The sequence below is a fragment of the Brachyhypopomus gauderio genome, chromosome 1, assembly GCF_052324685.1.
Source record: "Brachyhypopomus gauderio isolate BG-103 chromosome 1, BGAUD_0.2, whole genome shotgun sequence".
In the NCBI taxonomy this organism is placed as follows: Eukaryota; Metazoa; Chordata; class Actinopteri; order Gymnotiformes; family Hypopomidae; genus Brachyhypopomus; species Brachyhypopomus gauderio.
In genome coordinates this window covers 37,536,036-37,556,817 of record NC_135211.1, presented here as the reverse complement: position 1 = coordinate 37,556,817, position 20,782 = coordinate 37,536,036, and the positions used below count along the sequence as shown (strand labels likewise).

At 58.1% G+C, this 20,782-nt stretch overlaps 1 protein-coding gene across 2 annotated transcripts in view; it reads left to right on the top strand.

Moving 5' to 3' along the window:
* Positions 1 to 20,782, top strand: part of elf2b (E74-like factor 2b (ets domain transcription factor)) — a 71,607-nt gene that overhangs the window by 39,403 nt on the left and 11,422 nt on the right. For both annotated transcript variants that reach the window (XM_077012842.1, XM_077012851.1), the window contains one exon: positions 20,698 to 20,782. This exon is cut by the window's right edge and continues 260 nt beyond it. In XM_077012842.1, coding sequence (XP_076868957.1) covers positions 20,698 to 20,782 — 85 coding nt within the window. The remainder of the gene's footprint in view (positions 1 to 20,697) is intronic.

Below are 20,782 nucleotides of genomic sequence, written 5' to 3'. Positions count from 1 at the left end.
ACACACCTCCACCACCCTACACACCACACCACCCTACACACCTCCACCACCTTACACACCTCCACCACCTTACACACCTCCACCACCTTACACACCTCCACCACCCTACACACACCTCCACCACCCTACACACACCTCCACCACCCTACACACACCTCCACCACCCTACACACCTGCACCACCCTACACACCTGCACCACCCTACACACCTCCACCACCCTACCCTACACACACAACCTTACACACCTCCACCACCCTGCACACCTCCACCACCCTACACACCTCCACCACCCTACACACCTCCACCACCCTACACACCTCCACCACACTACCCTACACACCTCCACCACCCTACACACCTCCACCACACTACCCTACACACACAACCTTACACACCTCCACCACACCACCCTACACACCACACAACCTTACACACCTCCACCACCCTACACACCACACCACCCTACACACCTCCACCACCTTACACACCTCCACCACACCACCTTACACACCTCCACCACCTTACACACCTCCACCACCCTACACACCTCCACCACCCTACACACGCAACCTTACACACCTCCACCACCCTACACACCTCCACCACACTACCCTACACACGCAACCTTACACACCTCCACCACACCACCCTACACACCTCCACCACCTTACACACCTCCACCACCTTACACACCTCCACCACCCTACACACCTCCACCACCCTACACACCACACCACCTTACACACCTCCACCACACCACACACCACACCCTCCTTACACACCTCCACCACACCACCCTACACACCTCCACCACCCTACACACACCTCCACCACCCTACACACACCTCCACCACCCTACACACACCTCCACCATCCTACACACACCTCCACCACCCTACAGACACCACACCACCTTACAGACACCACACCACCCTACACACCCCTCCACCACCCTACACACACCTCCACCACCTTACACACACCTCCACCACCTTACACACACCACACCACCCTACACACACCACACCACCCTACAGACACCACACCACCCTACACACACCTCCACCACCCTACACACACCTCCACCACCCTACACACACCTCCACCACCCTACACACACCTCCACCACCCTACACACCCCTCCACCACCCTACACACCTCCACCACACCACCTTACACACCTCCACCACCTTACACACCTCCACCACCCTACACACCTCCACCACCCTACACACGCAACCTTACACACCTCCACCACCCTACACACCTCCACCACACTACCCTACACACGCAACCTTACACACCTCCACCACCTTACACACCTCCACCACCCTACACACCTCCACCACCCTACACACGCAACCTTACACACCTCCACCACCCTACACACCTCCACCACACTACCCTACACACGCAACCTTACACACCTCCACCACACCACCTTACACACCTCCACCACCTTACACACCTCCACCACACCACACACCACACCCTCCTTACACACCTCCACCACACCACCCTACACACCTCCACCACCCTACACACCTCCACCACACTACCCTACACACACCACCTTACACACCTCCACCACACCACCCTACACACCACACAACCTTACACACCTCCACCACCCTACACACCTCCACCACCTTACACACCTCCACCACCCTACACACCTCCACCACACCACCTTACACACCTCCACCACCTTACACACCTCCACCACCCTACACACCTCCACCACCCTACACACGCAACCTTACACACCTCCACCACCCTACCCTACACACACAACCTTACACACCTCCACCACCTTACACACCTCCACCACCCTACACACCTCCACCACCCTACACACCTCCACCACACTACCCTACACACGCAACCTTACACACCTCCACCACACCACCCTACACACCTCCACCACCCTACACACCTCCACCACCTTACACACCTCCTCCACCTTACACACCTCCTCCACCTTACACACCTCCACCACCCTACACACCTCCACCACCCTACACACCTCCACCACCCTACACACCACACCACCTTACACACCTCCACCACACCACACACCACACCCTCCTTACACACCTCCACCACACCACCCTACACACCTCCACCACCCTACACACACCTCCACCACCCTACACACACCTCCACCACCCTACACACACCTCCACCACCCTACACACCACACCACCTTACACACCTCCACCACACCACACACCACACCCTCCTTACACACCTCCACCACACCACCCTACACACACCTCCACCACCCTACACACACCTCCACCACCCTACACACACCTCCACCACCCTACACACCTGCACCACCCTACACACCTGCACCACCCTACACACACCTCCACCACCCTACACACCACACCACCTTACACACCTCCACCACACCACACACCACACCCTCCTTACACACCTCCACCACACCACCCTACACACACCTCCACCACCCTACACACACCTCCACCACCCTACACACACCTCCACCACCCTACACACCTGCACCACCCTACACACCTGCACCACCCTACACACCTCCACCACCCTACACACCTCCACCACCCTACACACACCTCCACCACCCTACACACACCTCCACCACCCTACACACCACACCACCTTACACACCTCCACCACACCACACACCACACCCTCCTTACACACCTCCACCACACCACCCTACACACACCTCCACCACCCTACACACACCTCCACCACCCTACACACACCTCCACCACCCTACACACCTGCACCACCCTACACACCTCCACCACCCTACACACCTCCACCACCCTACCCTACACACACAACCTTACACACCTCCACCACACCACCCTACACACCTCCACCACCCTACACACCTCCACCACACTACCCTACACACACAACCTTACACACCTCCACCACACCACCCTACACACCACACCACCCTACACACCACACCACCTTACACACCTCCACCACCCTACACACCTCCACCACCCTACACACCTGCACCACCCTACACACCTGCACCACCCTACACACCTGCACCACCCTACACACCACCCTACACACCACACCACCTTACACACCTCCACCACCCTACACACCTCCACCACCCTACACACCTGCACCACCCTACACACCTGCACCACCTTACACACCTCCACCACCTTACACACCTCCACCACCCTACGCACCTCCACTACCCTACACACACAACCTTACACACCTCCACCACACCACCCTACACACCACACAACCTTACACACCACACAACCTTACACACCTCCACCACCCTACACACCACACCACCCTACACACCTCCACCACCTTACACACCTCCACCACCTTACACACCTCCACCACCTTACACACCTCCACCACCCTACACACACCTCCACCACCCTACACACACCTCCACCACCCTACACACACCTCCACCACCCTACACACCTGCACCACCCTACACACCTGCACCACCCTACACACCTCCACCACCCTACCCTACACACACAACCTTACACACCTCCACCACCCTGCACACCTCCACCACCCTACACACCTCCACCACCCTACACACCTCCACCACACTACCCTACACACCTCCACCACCCTACACACCTCCACCACACTACCCTACACACACAACCTTACACACCTCCACCACACCACCCTACACACCACACAACCTTACACACCTCCACCACCCTACACACCACACCACCCTACACACCTCCACCACCTTACACACCTCCACCACACCACCTTACACACCTCCACCACCTTACACACCTCCACCACCCTACACACGCAACCTTACACACCTCCACCACCCTACACACCTCCACCACACTACCCTACACACGCAACCTTACACACCTCCACCACACCACCCTACACACCTCCACCACCTTACACACCTCCACCACCTTACACACCTCCACCACCCTACACACCTCCACCACCCTACACACCACACCACCTTACACACCTCCACCACACCACACACCACACCCTCCTTACACACCTCCACCACACCACCCTACACACCTCCACCACCCTACACACACCTCCACCACCCTACACACACCTCCACCACCCTACACACACCTCCACCATCCTACACACACCTCCACCACCCTACAGACACCACACCACCTTACAGACACCACACCACCCTACACACCCCTCCACCACCCTACACACACCTCCACCACCTTACACACACCTCCACCACCTTACACACACCACACCACCCTACACACACCACACCACCCTACAGACACCACACCACCCTACACACACCTCCACCACCCTACACACACCTCCACCACCCTACACACACCTCCACCACCCTACACACACCTCCACCACCCTACACACCCCTCCACCACCCTACACACCTCCACCACACCACCTTACACACCTCCACCACCTTACACACCTCCACCACCCTACACACCTCCACCACCCTACACACGCAACCTTACACACCTCCACCACCCTACACACCTCCACCACACTACCCTACACACGCAACCTTACACACCTCCACCACCTTACACACCTCCACCACCCTACACACCTCCACCACCCTACACACGCAACCTTACACACCTCCACCACCCTACACACCTCCACCACACTACCCTACACACGCAACCTTACACACCTCCACCACACCACCTTACACACCTCCACCACCTTACACACCTCCACCACACCACACACCACACCCTCCTTACACACCTCCACCACACCACCCTACACACCTCCACCACCCTACACACCTCCACCACACTACCCTACACACACCACCTTACACACCTCCACCACACCACCCTACACACCACACAACCTTACACACCTCCACCACCCTACACACCTCCACCACCTTACACACCTCCACCACCCTACACACCTCCACCACACCACCTTACACACCTCCACCACCTTACACACCTCCACCACCCTACACACCTCCACCACCCTACACACGCAACCTTACACACCTCCACCACCCTACCCTACACACACAACCTTACACACCTCCACCACCTTACACACCTCCACCACCCTACACACCTCCACCACCCTACACACCTCCACCACACTACCCTACACACGCAACCTTACACACCTCCACCACACCACCCTACACACCTCCACCACCCTACACACCTCCACCACCTTACACACCTCCTCCACCTTACACACCTCCTCCACCTTACACACCTCCACCACCCTACACACCTCCACCACCCTACACACCTCCACCACCCTACACACCACACCACCTTACACACCTCCACCACACCACACACCACACCCTCCTTACACACCTCCACCACACCACCCTACACACCTCCACCACCCTACACACACCTCCACCACCCTACACACACCTCCACCACCCTACACACACCTCCACCACCCTACACACCACACCACCTTACACACCTCCACCACACCACACACCACACCCTCCTTACACACCTCCACCACACCACCCTACACACACCTCCACCACCCTACACACACCTCCACCACCCTACACACACCTCCACCACCCTACACACCTGCACCACCCTACACACCTGCACCACCCTACACACACCTCCACCACCCTACACACCACACCACCTTACACACCTCCACCACACCACACACCACACCCTCCTTACACACCTCCACCACACCACCCTACACACACCTCCACCACCCTACACACACCTCCACCACCCTACACACACCTCCACCACCCTACACACCTGCACCACCCTACACACCTGCACCACCCTACACACCTCCACCACCCTACACACCTCCACCACCCTACACACACCTCCACCACCCTACACACACCTCCACCACCCTACACACCACACCACCTTACACACCTCCACCACACCACACACCACACCCTCCTTACACACCTCCACCACACCACCCTACACACACCTCCACCACCCTACACACACCTCCACCACCCTACACACACCTCCACCACCCTACACACCTGCACCACCCTACACACCTCCACCACCCTACACACCTCCACCACCCTACACACCTCCACCACCCTACCCTACACACACAACCTTACACACCTCCACCACACCACCCTACACACCTCCACCACCCTACACACCTCCACCACACTACCCTACACACACAACCTTACACACCTCCACCACACCACCCTACACACCACACCACCCTACACACCACACCACCTTACACACCTCCACCACCCTACACACCTCCACCACCCTACACACCTGCACCACCCTACACACCTGCACCACCCTACACACCTGCACCACCCTACACACCACCCTACACACCACACCACCTTACACACCTCCACCACCCTACACACCTCCACCACCCTACACACCTGCACCACCCTACACACCTGCACCACCCTACACACCTCCACCACCCTACACACCTCCACCACCCTACCCTACACACACAACCTTACACACCTCCACCACCCTACACACCTCCACCACCCTACACACCTCCACCACCCTACACACCTCCACCACCCTACCCTACACACACAACCTTACACACCTCCACCACACCACCCTACACACCACACAACCTTACACACCTCCACCACCCTACACACCTCCACCACCCTACACACCACACCACCCTACACACCTCCACCACACCACCTTACACACCTCCACCACCTTACACACCTCCACCACCCTACACACCTCCACCACCCTACACACCTCCACCACCCTACACACCTCCACCACACTACCCTACACACGCAACCTTACACACCTCCACCACACCACCCTACACACCTCCACCACCCTACACACCTCCACCACCTTACACACCACACCACCCTACACACACCACACCACCCTACAGACACCACACCACCCTACACACACCTCCACCACCCTACACACACCTCCACCACCCTACACCCACCTCCACCACACCACCCTACACCACACCCACCTTACACACCTCCACCACACCACCTTACACACCTCCACCACACCACCTTACACACCTCCACCACACTACCCTACACACCTGCACCACCCTACACACCTCCACCACCCTACCCTACACACACAACCTTACACACCTCCACCACCCTACCCTACACACACAACCTTACACACCTCCACCACCCTACACACCTCCACCACCCTACACACCTCCACCACACTACCCTACACACACAACCTTACACACCTCCACCACACCACCCTACACACCACACAACCTTACACACCTCCACCACCCTACACACCTCCACCACCTTACACACCTCCACCACCTTACACACCTCCACCACCTTACACACCTCCACCACCCTACACACCTCCACCACACCACCTTACACACCTCCACCACCCTACACACCTCCACCACCCTACACACCTCCACCACCCTACACACCTCCACCACCCTTCCCTACACACACAACCTTACACACCTCCACCACACCACCCTACACACCACACAACCTTACACACCTCCACCACCCTACACACCTCCACCACCCTACACACCACACCACCCTACACACCTCCACCACACCACCTTACACACCTCCACCACCTTACACACCTCCACCACCCTACACACCTCCACCACACTACCCTACACACGCAACCTTACACACCTCCACCACACCACCCTACACACCTCCACCACCCTACACACCTCCACCACCTTACACACCTCCTCCACCTTACACACCTCCTCCACCTTACACACCTCCACCACCCTACACACCTCCACCACCCTACACACCTCCACCACCCTACACACCACACCACCTTACACACCTCCACCACACCACACACCACACCCTCCTTACACACCTCCACCACACCACCCTACACACCTCCACCACCCTACACACACCTCCACCACCCTACACACACCTCCACCACCCTACACACACCTCCACCACCCTACACACACCTCCACCACCCTACACACCACACCACCTTACACACCTCCACCACACCACACACCACACCCTCCTTACACACCTCCACCACCCTACACACACCTCCACCACCCTACACACACCTCCACCACCCTACACACACCTCCACCACCCTACACACCTGCACCACCCTACACACCTGCACCACCCTACACACCTCCACCACCCTACACACACCTCCACCACCCTACACACACCTCCACCACCCTACACACCACACCACCTTACACACCTCCACCACACCACACACCACACCCTCCTTACACACCTCCACCACACCACCCTACACACACCTCCACCACCCTACACACACCTCCACCACCCTACACACACCTCCACCACCCTACACACCTGCACCACCCTACACACCTCCACCACCCTACACACCTCCACCACCCTACCCTACACACACAACCTTACACACCTCCACCACACCACCCTACACACCTCCACCACCCTACACACCTCCACCACACTACCCTACACACACAACCTTACACACCTCCACCACACCACCCTACACACCACACCACCCTACACACCACACCACCTTACACACCTCCACCACCCTACACACCTCCACCACCCTACACACCTGCACCACCCTACACACCTGCACCACCCTACACACCTGCACCACCCTACACACCACCCTACACACCACACCACCTTACACACCTCCACCACCCTACACACCTCCACCACCCTACACACCTGCACCACCCTACACACCTGCACCACCCTACACACCTGCACCACCCTACACACCTCCACCACCCTACACACCTCCACCACCCTACCCTACACACACAACCTTACACACCTCCACCACCCTACACACCTCCACCACCCTACACACCTCCACCACCCTACACACCTCCACCACCCTACCCTACACACACAACCTTACACACCTCCACCACACCACCCTACACACCACACAACCTTACACACCTCCACCACCCTACACACCTCCACCACCCTACACACCACACCACCCTACACACCTCCACCACACCACCTTACACACCTCCACCACCCTACACACCTCCACCACCCTACACACCTCCACCACCCTACACACCTCCACCACCCTACACACCTCCACCACCTTACACACCTCCACCACACCACACACCACACCCTCCTTACACACCTCCACCACACCACCCTACACACACCTCCACCACCCTACACACACCTCCACCACCCTACACACACCTCCACCACCTTACAGACACCACACCACCTTACAGACACCACACACCACACCACCCTACACACACCACACCACCCTACACACACCACACCACCCTACACACACCACACCACCCTACAGACACCACACCACCCTACACACACCTCCACCACCCTACACACACCTCCACCACCCTACACCCACCTCCACCACACCACCCTACACCACACCCACCTTACACACCTCCACCACACCACCTTACACACCTCCACCACACCACCTTACACACCTCCACCACACTACCCTACACACCTGCACCACCCTACACACCTCCACCACCCTACCCTACACACACAACCTTACACACCTCCACCACCCTACCCTACACACACAACCTTACACACCTCCACCACCCTACACACCTCCACCACCCTACACACCTCCACCACACTACCCTACACACACAACCTTACACACCTCCACCACACCACCCTACACACCACACAACCTTACACACCTCCACCACCCTACACACCTCCACCACCTTACACACCTCCACCACCTTACACACCTCCACCACCTTACACACCTCCACCACCCTACACACCTCCACCACACCACCTTACACACCTCCACCACCCTACACACGCAACCTTACACACCTCCACCACCCTACACACCTCCACCACACTACCCTACACACGCAACCTTACACACCTCCACCACACCACCCTACACACCTCCACCACCCTACACACCTCCACCACCCTACACACCTCCTCCACCTTACACACCTCCTCCACCTTACACACCTCCACCACCCTACACACCTCCACCACCCTACACACCACACCACCTTACACACCTCCACCACACCACACACCACACCCTCCTTACACACCTCCACCACACCACCCTACACACACCTGCACCACCCTACACACCTGCACCACCCTACACACCTCCACCACCCTACACACACCTCCACCACCCTACACACCACACCACCTTACACACCTCCACCACACCACACACCACACCCTCCTTACACACCTCCACCACACCACCCTACACACACCTCCACCACCCTACACACACCTCCACCACCCTACACACACCTCCACCACCCTACACACCTGCACCACCCTACACACCTGCACCACCCTACACACCTCCACCACCCTACACACCTCCACCACCCTACCCTACACACACAACCTTACACACCTCCACCACCCTACACACCTCCACCACCCTACACACCTCCACCACCCTACACACCTCCACCACACTACCCTACACACAACCTTACACACCTCCACCACACCACCCTACACACCACACAACCTTACACACCACACAACCTTACACACCTCCACCACCCTACACACCACACCACCCTACACACCTCCACCACCTTACACACCTCCACCACCTTACACACCTCCACCACACCACCTTACACACCTCCACCACCCTACACACACCTCCACCACCCTACACACACCTCCACCACCCTACACACACCTCCACCACCCTACACACCTGCACCACCCTACACACCTGCACCACCCTACACACCTCCACCACCCTACCCTACACACACAACCTTACACACCTCCACCACCCTACACACCTCCACCACCCTACACACCTCCACCACCCTACACACCTCCACCACACTACCCTACACACCTCCACCACCCTACACACCTCCACCACACTACCCTACACACACAACCTTACACACCTCCACCACACCACCCTACACACCACACAACCTTACACACCTCCACCACCCTACACACCACACCACCCTACACACCTCCACCACCTTACACACCTCCACCACACCACCTTACACACCTCCACCACCTTACACACCTCCACCACCCTACACACCTCCACCACCCTACACACGCAACCTTACACACCTCCACCACCCTACACACCTCCACCACACTACCCTACACACGCAACCTTACACACCTCCACCACACCACCCTACACACCTCCACCACCTTACACACCTCCACCACCTTACACACCTCCACCACCCTACACACCTCCACCACCCTACACACCACACCACCTTACACACCTCCACCACACCACACACCACACCCTCCTTACACACCTCCACCACACCACCCTACACACCTCCACCACCCTACACACACCTCCACCACCCTACACACACCTCCACCACCCTACACACACCTCCACCACCCTACACACACCTCCACCACCCTACAGACACCACACCACCTTACAGACACCACACCACCCTACACACCCCTCCACCACCCTACACACACCTCCACCACCTTACACACACCTCCACCACCTTACACACACCACACCACCCTACACACACACCACCCTACAGACACCACACCACCCTACAGACACCACACCACCCTACACACACCTCCACCACCCTACACACACCTCCACCACCCTACACACACCTCCACCACCCTACACACACCTCCACCACACCACCCTACACACACCTCCACCACACCACCCTACACACACCTCCACCACACCACCCTACACCACACCCACCTTACACACCTCCACCACACCACCTTACACACCACACCACCTTACACACCTCCACCACACCACCTTACACACCTCCACCACACTACCCTACACACCTGCACCACCCTACACACCTGCACCACCCTACACACCTCCACCACCCTACACACCTCCACCACCCTACCCTACACACACAACCTTACACACCTCCACCACCCTACACACACCTCCACCACCCTACACACACCTCCACCACCCTACACACACCTCCACCACCCTACACACACCTCCACCACACCACCCTACACACACCTCCACCACCCTACGCACCTCCACCACACTACCCTACACACACAACCTTACACACCTCCACCACACCACCCTACACACCACACAACCTTACACACCACACAACCTTACACACCTCCACCACCCTACACACCACACCACCCTACACACCTCCACCACCTTACACACCTCCACCACCTTACACACCTCCACCACCTTACACACCTCCACCACCCTACACACACCTCCACCACCCTACACACACCTCCACCACCCTACACACACCTCCACCACCCTACACACCTGCACCACCCTACACACCTGCACCACCCTACACACCTCCACCACCCTACCCTACACACACAACCTTACACACCTCCACCACCCTGCACACCTCCACCACCCTACACACCTCCACCACCCTACACACCTCCACCACACTACCCTACACACCTCCACCACCCTACACACCTCCACCACACTACCCTACACACACAACCTTACACACCTCCACCACACCACCCTACACACCACACAACCTTACACACCTCCACCACCCTACACACCACACCACCCTACACACCTCCACCACCTTACACACCTCCACCACACCACCTTACACACCTCCACCACCTTACACACCTCCACCACCCTACACACCTCCACCACCCTACACACGCAACCTTACACACCTCCACCACCCTACACACCTCCACCACACTACCCTACACACGCAACCTTACACACCTCCACCACACCACCCTACACACCTCCACCACCTTACACACCTCCACCACCTTACACACCTCCACCACCCTACACACCTCCACCACCCTACACACCACACCACCTTACACACCTCCACCACACCACACACCACACCCTCCTTACACACCTCCACCACACCACCCTACACACCTCCACCACCCTACACACACCTCCACCACCCTACACACACCTCCACCACCCTACACACACCTCCACCATCCTACACACACCTCCACCACCCTACAGACACCACACCACCTTACAGACACCACACCACCCTACACACCCCTCCACCACCCTACACACACCTCCACCACCTTACACACACCTCCACCACCTTACACACACCACACCACCCTACACACACCACACCACCCTACAGACACCACACCACCCTACACACACCTCCACCACCCTACACACACCTCCACCACCCTACACACACCTCCACCACCCTACACACCCCTCCACCACCCTACACACCTCCACCACACCACCTTACACACCTCCACCACCTTACACACCTCCACCACCCTACACACCTCCACCACCCTACACACGCAACCTTACACACCTCCACCACCCTACACACCTCCACCACACTACCCTACACACGCAACCTTACACACCTCCACCACCTTACACACCTCCACCACCCTACACACCTCCACCACCCTACACACGCAACCTTACACACCTCCACCACCCTACACACCTCCACCACACTACCCTACACACGCAACCTTACACACCTCCACCACACCACCTTACACACCTCCACCACCTTACACACCTCCACCACACCACACACCACACCCTCCTTACACACCTCCACCACACCACCCTACACACCTCCACCACCCTACACACCTCCACCACACTACCCTACACACACCACCTTACACACCTCCACCACACCACCCTACACACCACACAACCTTACACACCTCCACCACCCTACACACCTCCACCACCTTACACACCTCCACCACCCTACACACCTCCACCACACCACCTTACACACCTCCACCACCTTACACACCTCCACCACCCTACACACCTCCACCACCCTACACACGCAACCTTACACACCTCCACCACCCTACACACCTCCACCACACTACCCTACACACGCAACCTTACACACCTCCACCACCTTACACACCTCCACCACCTTACACACCTCCACCACCTTACACACCTCCACCACCCTACACACCTCCACCACCCTACACACCTCCACCACCCTACACACCTCCACCACACCACACACCACACCCTCCTTACACACCTCCACCACACCACCCTACACACCTCCACCACCCTACACACCTCCACACCTCCACCACCCTACACACACCTCCACCACCCTACACACACCTCCACCACCCTACACACACCTCCACCACCTTACACACCTCCACCACCCTACACACCTCCACCACCCTACACACCTCCACCACACCACACACCTCCACCACCCTACACACGCAACCTTACACACCTCCACCACCCTACACACCTCCACCACACTACCCTACACACGCAACCTTACACACCTCCACCACACCACCTTACACACGCAACCTTACACACCTCCACCACCTTACACACCTCCACCACCTTACACACCTCCACCACCTTACACACCTCCACCACCCTACACACCTCCACCACCCTACACACCTCCACCACCCTACACACCTCCACCACACCACACACCACACCCTCCTTACACACCTCCACCACACCACCCTACACACCTCCACCACCCTACACACCTCCACACCTCCACCACCCTACACACACCTCCACCACCCTACACACACCTCCACCACCCTACACACACCTCCACCACCTTACACACCTCCACCACCTTACACACCTCCACCACCCTACACACCTCCACCACCCTACACACGCAACCTTACACACCTCCACCACCCTACACACCTCCACCACACTACCCTACACACGCAACCTTACACACCTCCACCACACCACCTTACACACCTCCACCACCTTACACACCTCCACCACACCACACACCACACCCTCCTTACACACCTCCACCACACCACCCTACACACCTCCACCACCCTACACACCTCCACCACACTACCCTACACACACCACCTTACACACCTCCACCACACCACCCTACACACCACACAACCTTACACACCTCCACCACCCTACACACCTCCACCACCTTACACACCTCCACCACCCTACACACCTCCACCACACCACCTTACACACCTCCACCACCTTACACACCTCCACCACCCTACACACCTCCACCACCCTACACACGCAACCTTACACACCTCCACCACCCTACACACCTCCACCACACTACCCTACACACGCAACCTTACACACCTCCACCACCTTACACACCTCCACCACCTTACACACCTCCACCACCTTACACACCTCCACCACCCTACACACCTCCACCACCCTACACACCTCCACCACCCTACACACCTCCACCACACCACACACCACACCCTCCTTACACACCTCCACCACACCACCCTACACACCTCCACCACCCTACACACCTCCACACCTCCACCACCCTACACACACCTCCACCACCCTACACACACCTCCACCACCCTACACACACCTCCACCACCTTACACACCTCCACCACCCTACACACCTCCACCACCCTACACACCTCCACCACACCACACACCACACCCTCCTTACACACCTCCACCACCCTACACACACCTCCACCACCCTACACACACCTCCACCACCCTACACACACCTCCACCACCTTACACACCTCCACCACCCTACACACCTCCACCACCCTACACACCTCCACCACACCACACACCACACCCTCCTTACACACCTCCACCACCCTACACACACCTCCACCACCCTACACACACCTCCACCACCCTACACACACCTCCACCACCCTACACACCTCCACCACCCTACACACCTCCACCACCCTACACACCTCCACCACCTTACAGACACCACACCACCCTACACACACCACACCACCCTACACACACCACACCACCCTACACACACCACACCACCCTACACACACCACACCACCCTACACACACCTCCACCACCCTACACACACCTCCACCACACCACCCTACACACACCTCCACCACACCACCCTACACACACCTCCACCACACTACCCTACACCACACCACCCTACACCACACCACCCTACACACCTCCACCACCCTACACACCACACCACCTTACACACCTCCACCACACCACACACCACACCCTCCTTACACACCTCCACCACACCACCCTACACACCTCCACCACCCTACACACACCTCCACCACCCTACACACACCTCCACCACCCTACACACACCTCCACCACCTTACACACCTCCACCACCCTACACACCTCCACCACCCTACACACCTCCACCACACCACACACCACACCCTCCTTACACACCTCCACCACCCTACACACACCTCCACCACCCTACACACACCTCCACCACCCTACACACACCTCCACCACCCTACACACCTCCACCACCCTACACACCTCCACCACCCTACACACCTCCACCACCTTACAGACACCACACCACCCTACACACACCACACCACCCTACACACACCACACCACCCTACACACACCACACCACCCTACACACACCACACCACCCTACACACACCTCCACCACCCTACACACACCTCCACCACACCACCCTACACACACCTCCACCACACCACCCTACACACACCTCCACCACACTACCCTACACCACACCACCCTACACCACACCACCCTACACACCTCCACCACCCTACACACCACACCACCTTACACACCTCCACCACACCACACACCACACCCTCCTTACACACCTCCACCACACCACCCTACACACCTCCACCACCCTACACACACCTCCACCACCCTACACACACCTCCACCACCCTACACACACCTCCACCACCCTACACACACCTCCACCACCTTACAGACACCACACCACCTTACAGACACCACACCACCTTACAGACACCACACCACCTTACAGACACCACACCACCCTACACACCCCTCCACCACCCTACACACCCCTCCACCACCCTACACACCCCTCCACCACCCTACACACCCCTCCACCACCCTACACACACCACACCACCCTACAGACACCACACCACCCTACAGACACCACACCACCCTACAGACACCACACCACCCTACACACACCTCCACCACCCTACACACACACCTCCACCACCCTACACACACACCTCCACCACCCTACACACACCTCCACCACCCTACACACACCTCCACCACCCTACACACACCTCCACCACACCACCCTACACCACACCCACCTTACACACCACACCACCTTACACACCACACCACCTTACACACCACACCACCTTACACACCTCCACCACACCACCCTACACACCTGCACCACCCTACACACCTGCACCACCCTACACACCTGCACCACCCTACACACCTCCACCACCCTACACACCTGCACCACCCTACACACCTCCACCACCCTACCCTACACACACAACCTTACACACCTCCACCACCCTACACACCTCCACCACCCTACCCCACACACACAACCTTACACACCTCCACCACCCTACACACCTCCACCACCCTACACACCTCCACCACACTACCCTACACACACCACCTTACACACCACACAACCTTACACACCTCCACCACCCTACACACCTCCACCACCCTACACACCTCCACCACCCTACACACCTCCACCACCCTACACACCTCCACCACCTTACACACCTCCACCACCTTACACACCTCCACCACCCTACACACCTCCACCACCCTACACACGCAACCTTACACACCTCCACCACCCTACACACCTCCACCACACTACCCTACACACGCAACCTTACACACCTCCACCACACCACCTTACACACCTCCACCACCTTACACACCTCCACCACCTTACACACCTCCACCACCTTACACACCTCCACCACCCTACACACCTCCACCACCCTACACACCTCCACCACCCTACACACCACACCACCTCACACACCTCCACCACACCACACACCACACCCTCCTTACACACCTCCACCACACCACCCTACACACCTCCACCACCCTACACACCTCCACCACCCTACACCCCTCCACCACCCTACACACCCCTCCACCACCATACACACCCCTCCACCACCCTACACACACCTCCACCACCCTACACACACCTCCACCACCCTACACACCTCCACCACCCTACACACCTCCACCACCTTACACACCTCCACCACACCACACACCACACCCTCCTTACACACCTCCACCACACCACCCTACACACCTCCACCACCCTACACACACCTCCACCACCCTACACACACCTCCACCACCCTACACACACCTCCACCACCCTACACACCTCCACCACCTTACAGACACCACACCACCCTACAGACACCACACCACCCTACAGACACCACACCACCCTACAGACACCACACCACCCTACAGACACCACACCACCCTACAGACACCTCCACCACCCTACAGACACCTCCACCACCCTACACACACCTCCACCACCCTACACACACCTCCACCACCCTACACACACCTCCACCACCCTACACACACCTCCACCACACCACCCTACACACACCTCCACCACACTACCCTACACCACACCACCCTACACACCTCCACCACCCTACACACCACACCACCTTACACACCTCCACCACACCACACACCACACCTCCTTACACACCTCCACCACACCACCCTACACACACCTCCACCACCCTACACACACCTCCACCACCCTACACACACCTCCACCACCCTACACACACCTCCACCACCCTACACACACCTCCACCACCCTACACACACCTCCACCACCCTACACACACCTCCACCACCCTACACACCTCCACCACCCTACACACCTCCACCACCCTACACACACCTCCACCACCCTACACACACCTCCACCACCCTACACACACCTCCACCACCCTACACACACCTCCACCACCTTACAGACACCACACCACCTTACAGACACCACACCACCCTACACACCTCCAGCACCTTACACACACCTCCACCACCTTACACACACCACACCACCCTACAGACACCACACCACCCTACAGACACCACACCACCCTACAGACACCTCCACCACCCTACACACACCTCCACCACCCTACACACACCTCCACCACCCTACACACACCTCCACCACCCTACACACACCTCCACCACACCACCCTACACACACCTCCACCACACCACCCTACACACACCTCCACCACACCACCCTACACACACCTCCACCACACTACCCTACACCACACCACCCTACACACCTCCACCACCCTACACACCACACCACCTTACACACCTCCACCACACCACACACCACACCTCCTTACACACCTCCACCACACCACCCTACACACACCTCCACCACCCTACACACACCTCCACCACCCTACACACACCTCCACCACCCTACACACACCTCCACCACCCTACACACACCTCCACCACCCTACACACCTCCACCACCCTACACACCTCCACCACCCTACACACACCTCCACCACCCTACACACCTCCACCACCCTACACACACCTCCACCACCCTACACACACCTCCACCACCCTACACACACCTCCACCACCTTACAGACACCACACCACCCTACACACCTCCACCACCTTACACACACCTCCACCACCTTACACACACCTCCACCACCTTACACACACCACACCACCCTACAGACACCACACCACCCTACAGACACCACACCACCCTACAGACACCACACCACCCTACAGACACCACACCACCCTACACACACCTCCACCACCCTACACACACCTCCACCACACCACCCTACACACACCTCCACCACACCACCCTACACACACCTCCACCACACCACCCTACACACACCTCCACCACACTACCCTACACCACACCACCCTACACACCACACCACCCTACAAACACCACACCACCTTACACATCTCCACCACACTACCCTACACATCACACCACCTTACACACCTCCACCACACCACCCTACACACCACACCCTCCTTACACACCTCCACCACACCACCCTACACACCACACCCTCCTTACACACCTCCACCACACCACCCTACACACCACACCCTCCTTACACACCTCCACCACACCACCCTACACACCACACCCTCCTTACACACCTCCACCACCTTACACACCTCCACACCACCCTACAGACACCACACCACCCTACAGACACCACACCACCCTACAGACACCACACCACACCACCCTACAGACACCACACCTCCACCACCCTACAGACACCACACCTCCACCACCCTACAGACACCACACCTCCACCACCCTACAGACACCACCACCACACCACCCTACACACCACACCACCTTACACACCTCCACCACACCACCCTACACACCTCCACCACCCTACACACCACCATTACCCTACACACCACCACCACCCTACACACCACCACCACCCTACACACCACCACCACCCTACACACCACCACCACCCTACACACCACCACCACCTTACACACCTCCACCACCCTACACACCACCCTACACACCACACCACTGTTTTTCACTTTCCACTCATAACATTGATACCACATGGTACTGCAGGCCGGTGAGATGTATATGTAACTGTATATGTTTAGAGGGTCCTGTATTCATGTGATGGAGGTTGCTGTGTTTGAAATGTGTTGGGTTGTGTGTGTGTGTGTGTGTGTGTGTGTGTGTGGGGGGGGGGCAGGTACTACTATCAGAGGGGAATCCTCTCCAAGGTGGAGGGCCAGCGTCTGGTCTACCAGTTCAGGGAGATGCCCAAGGACATCGTT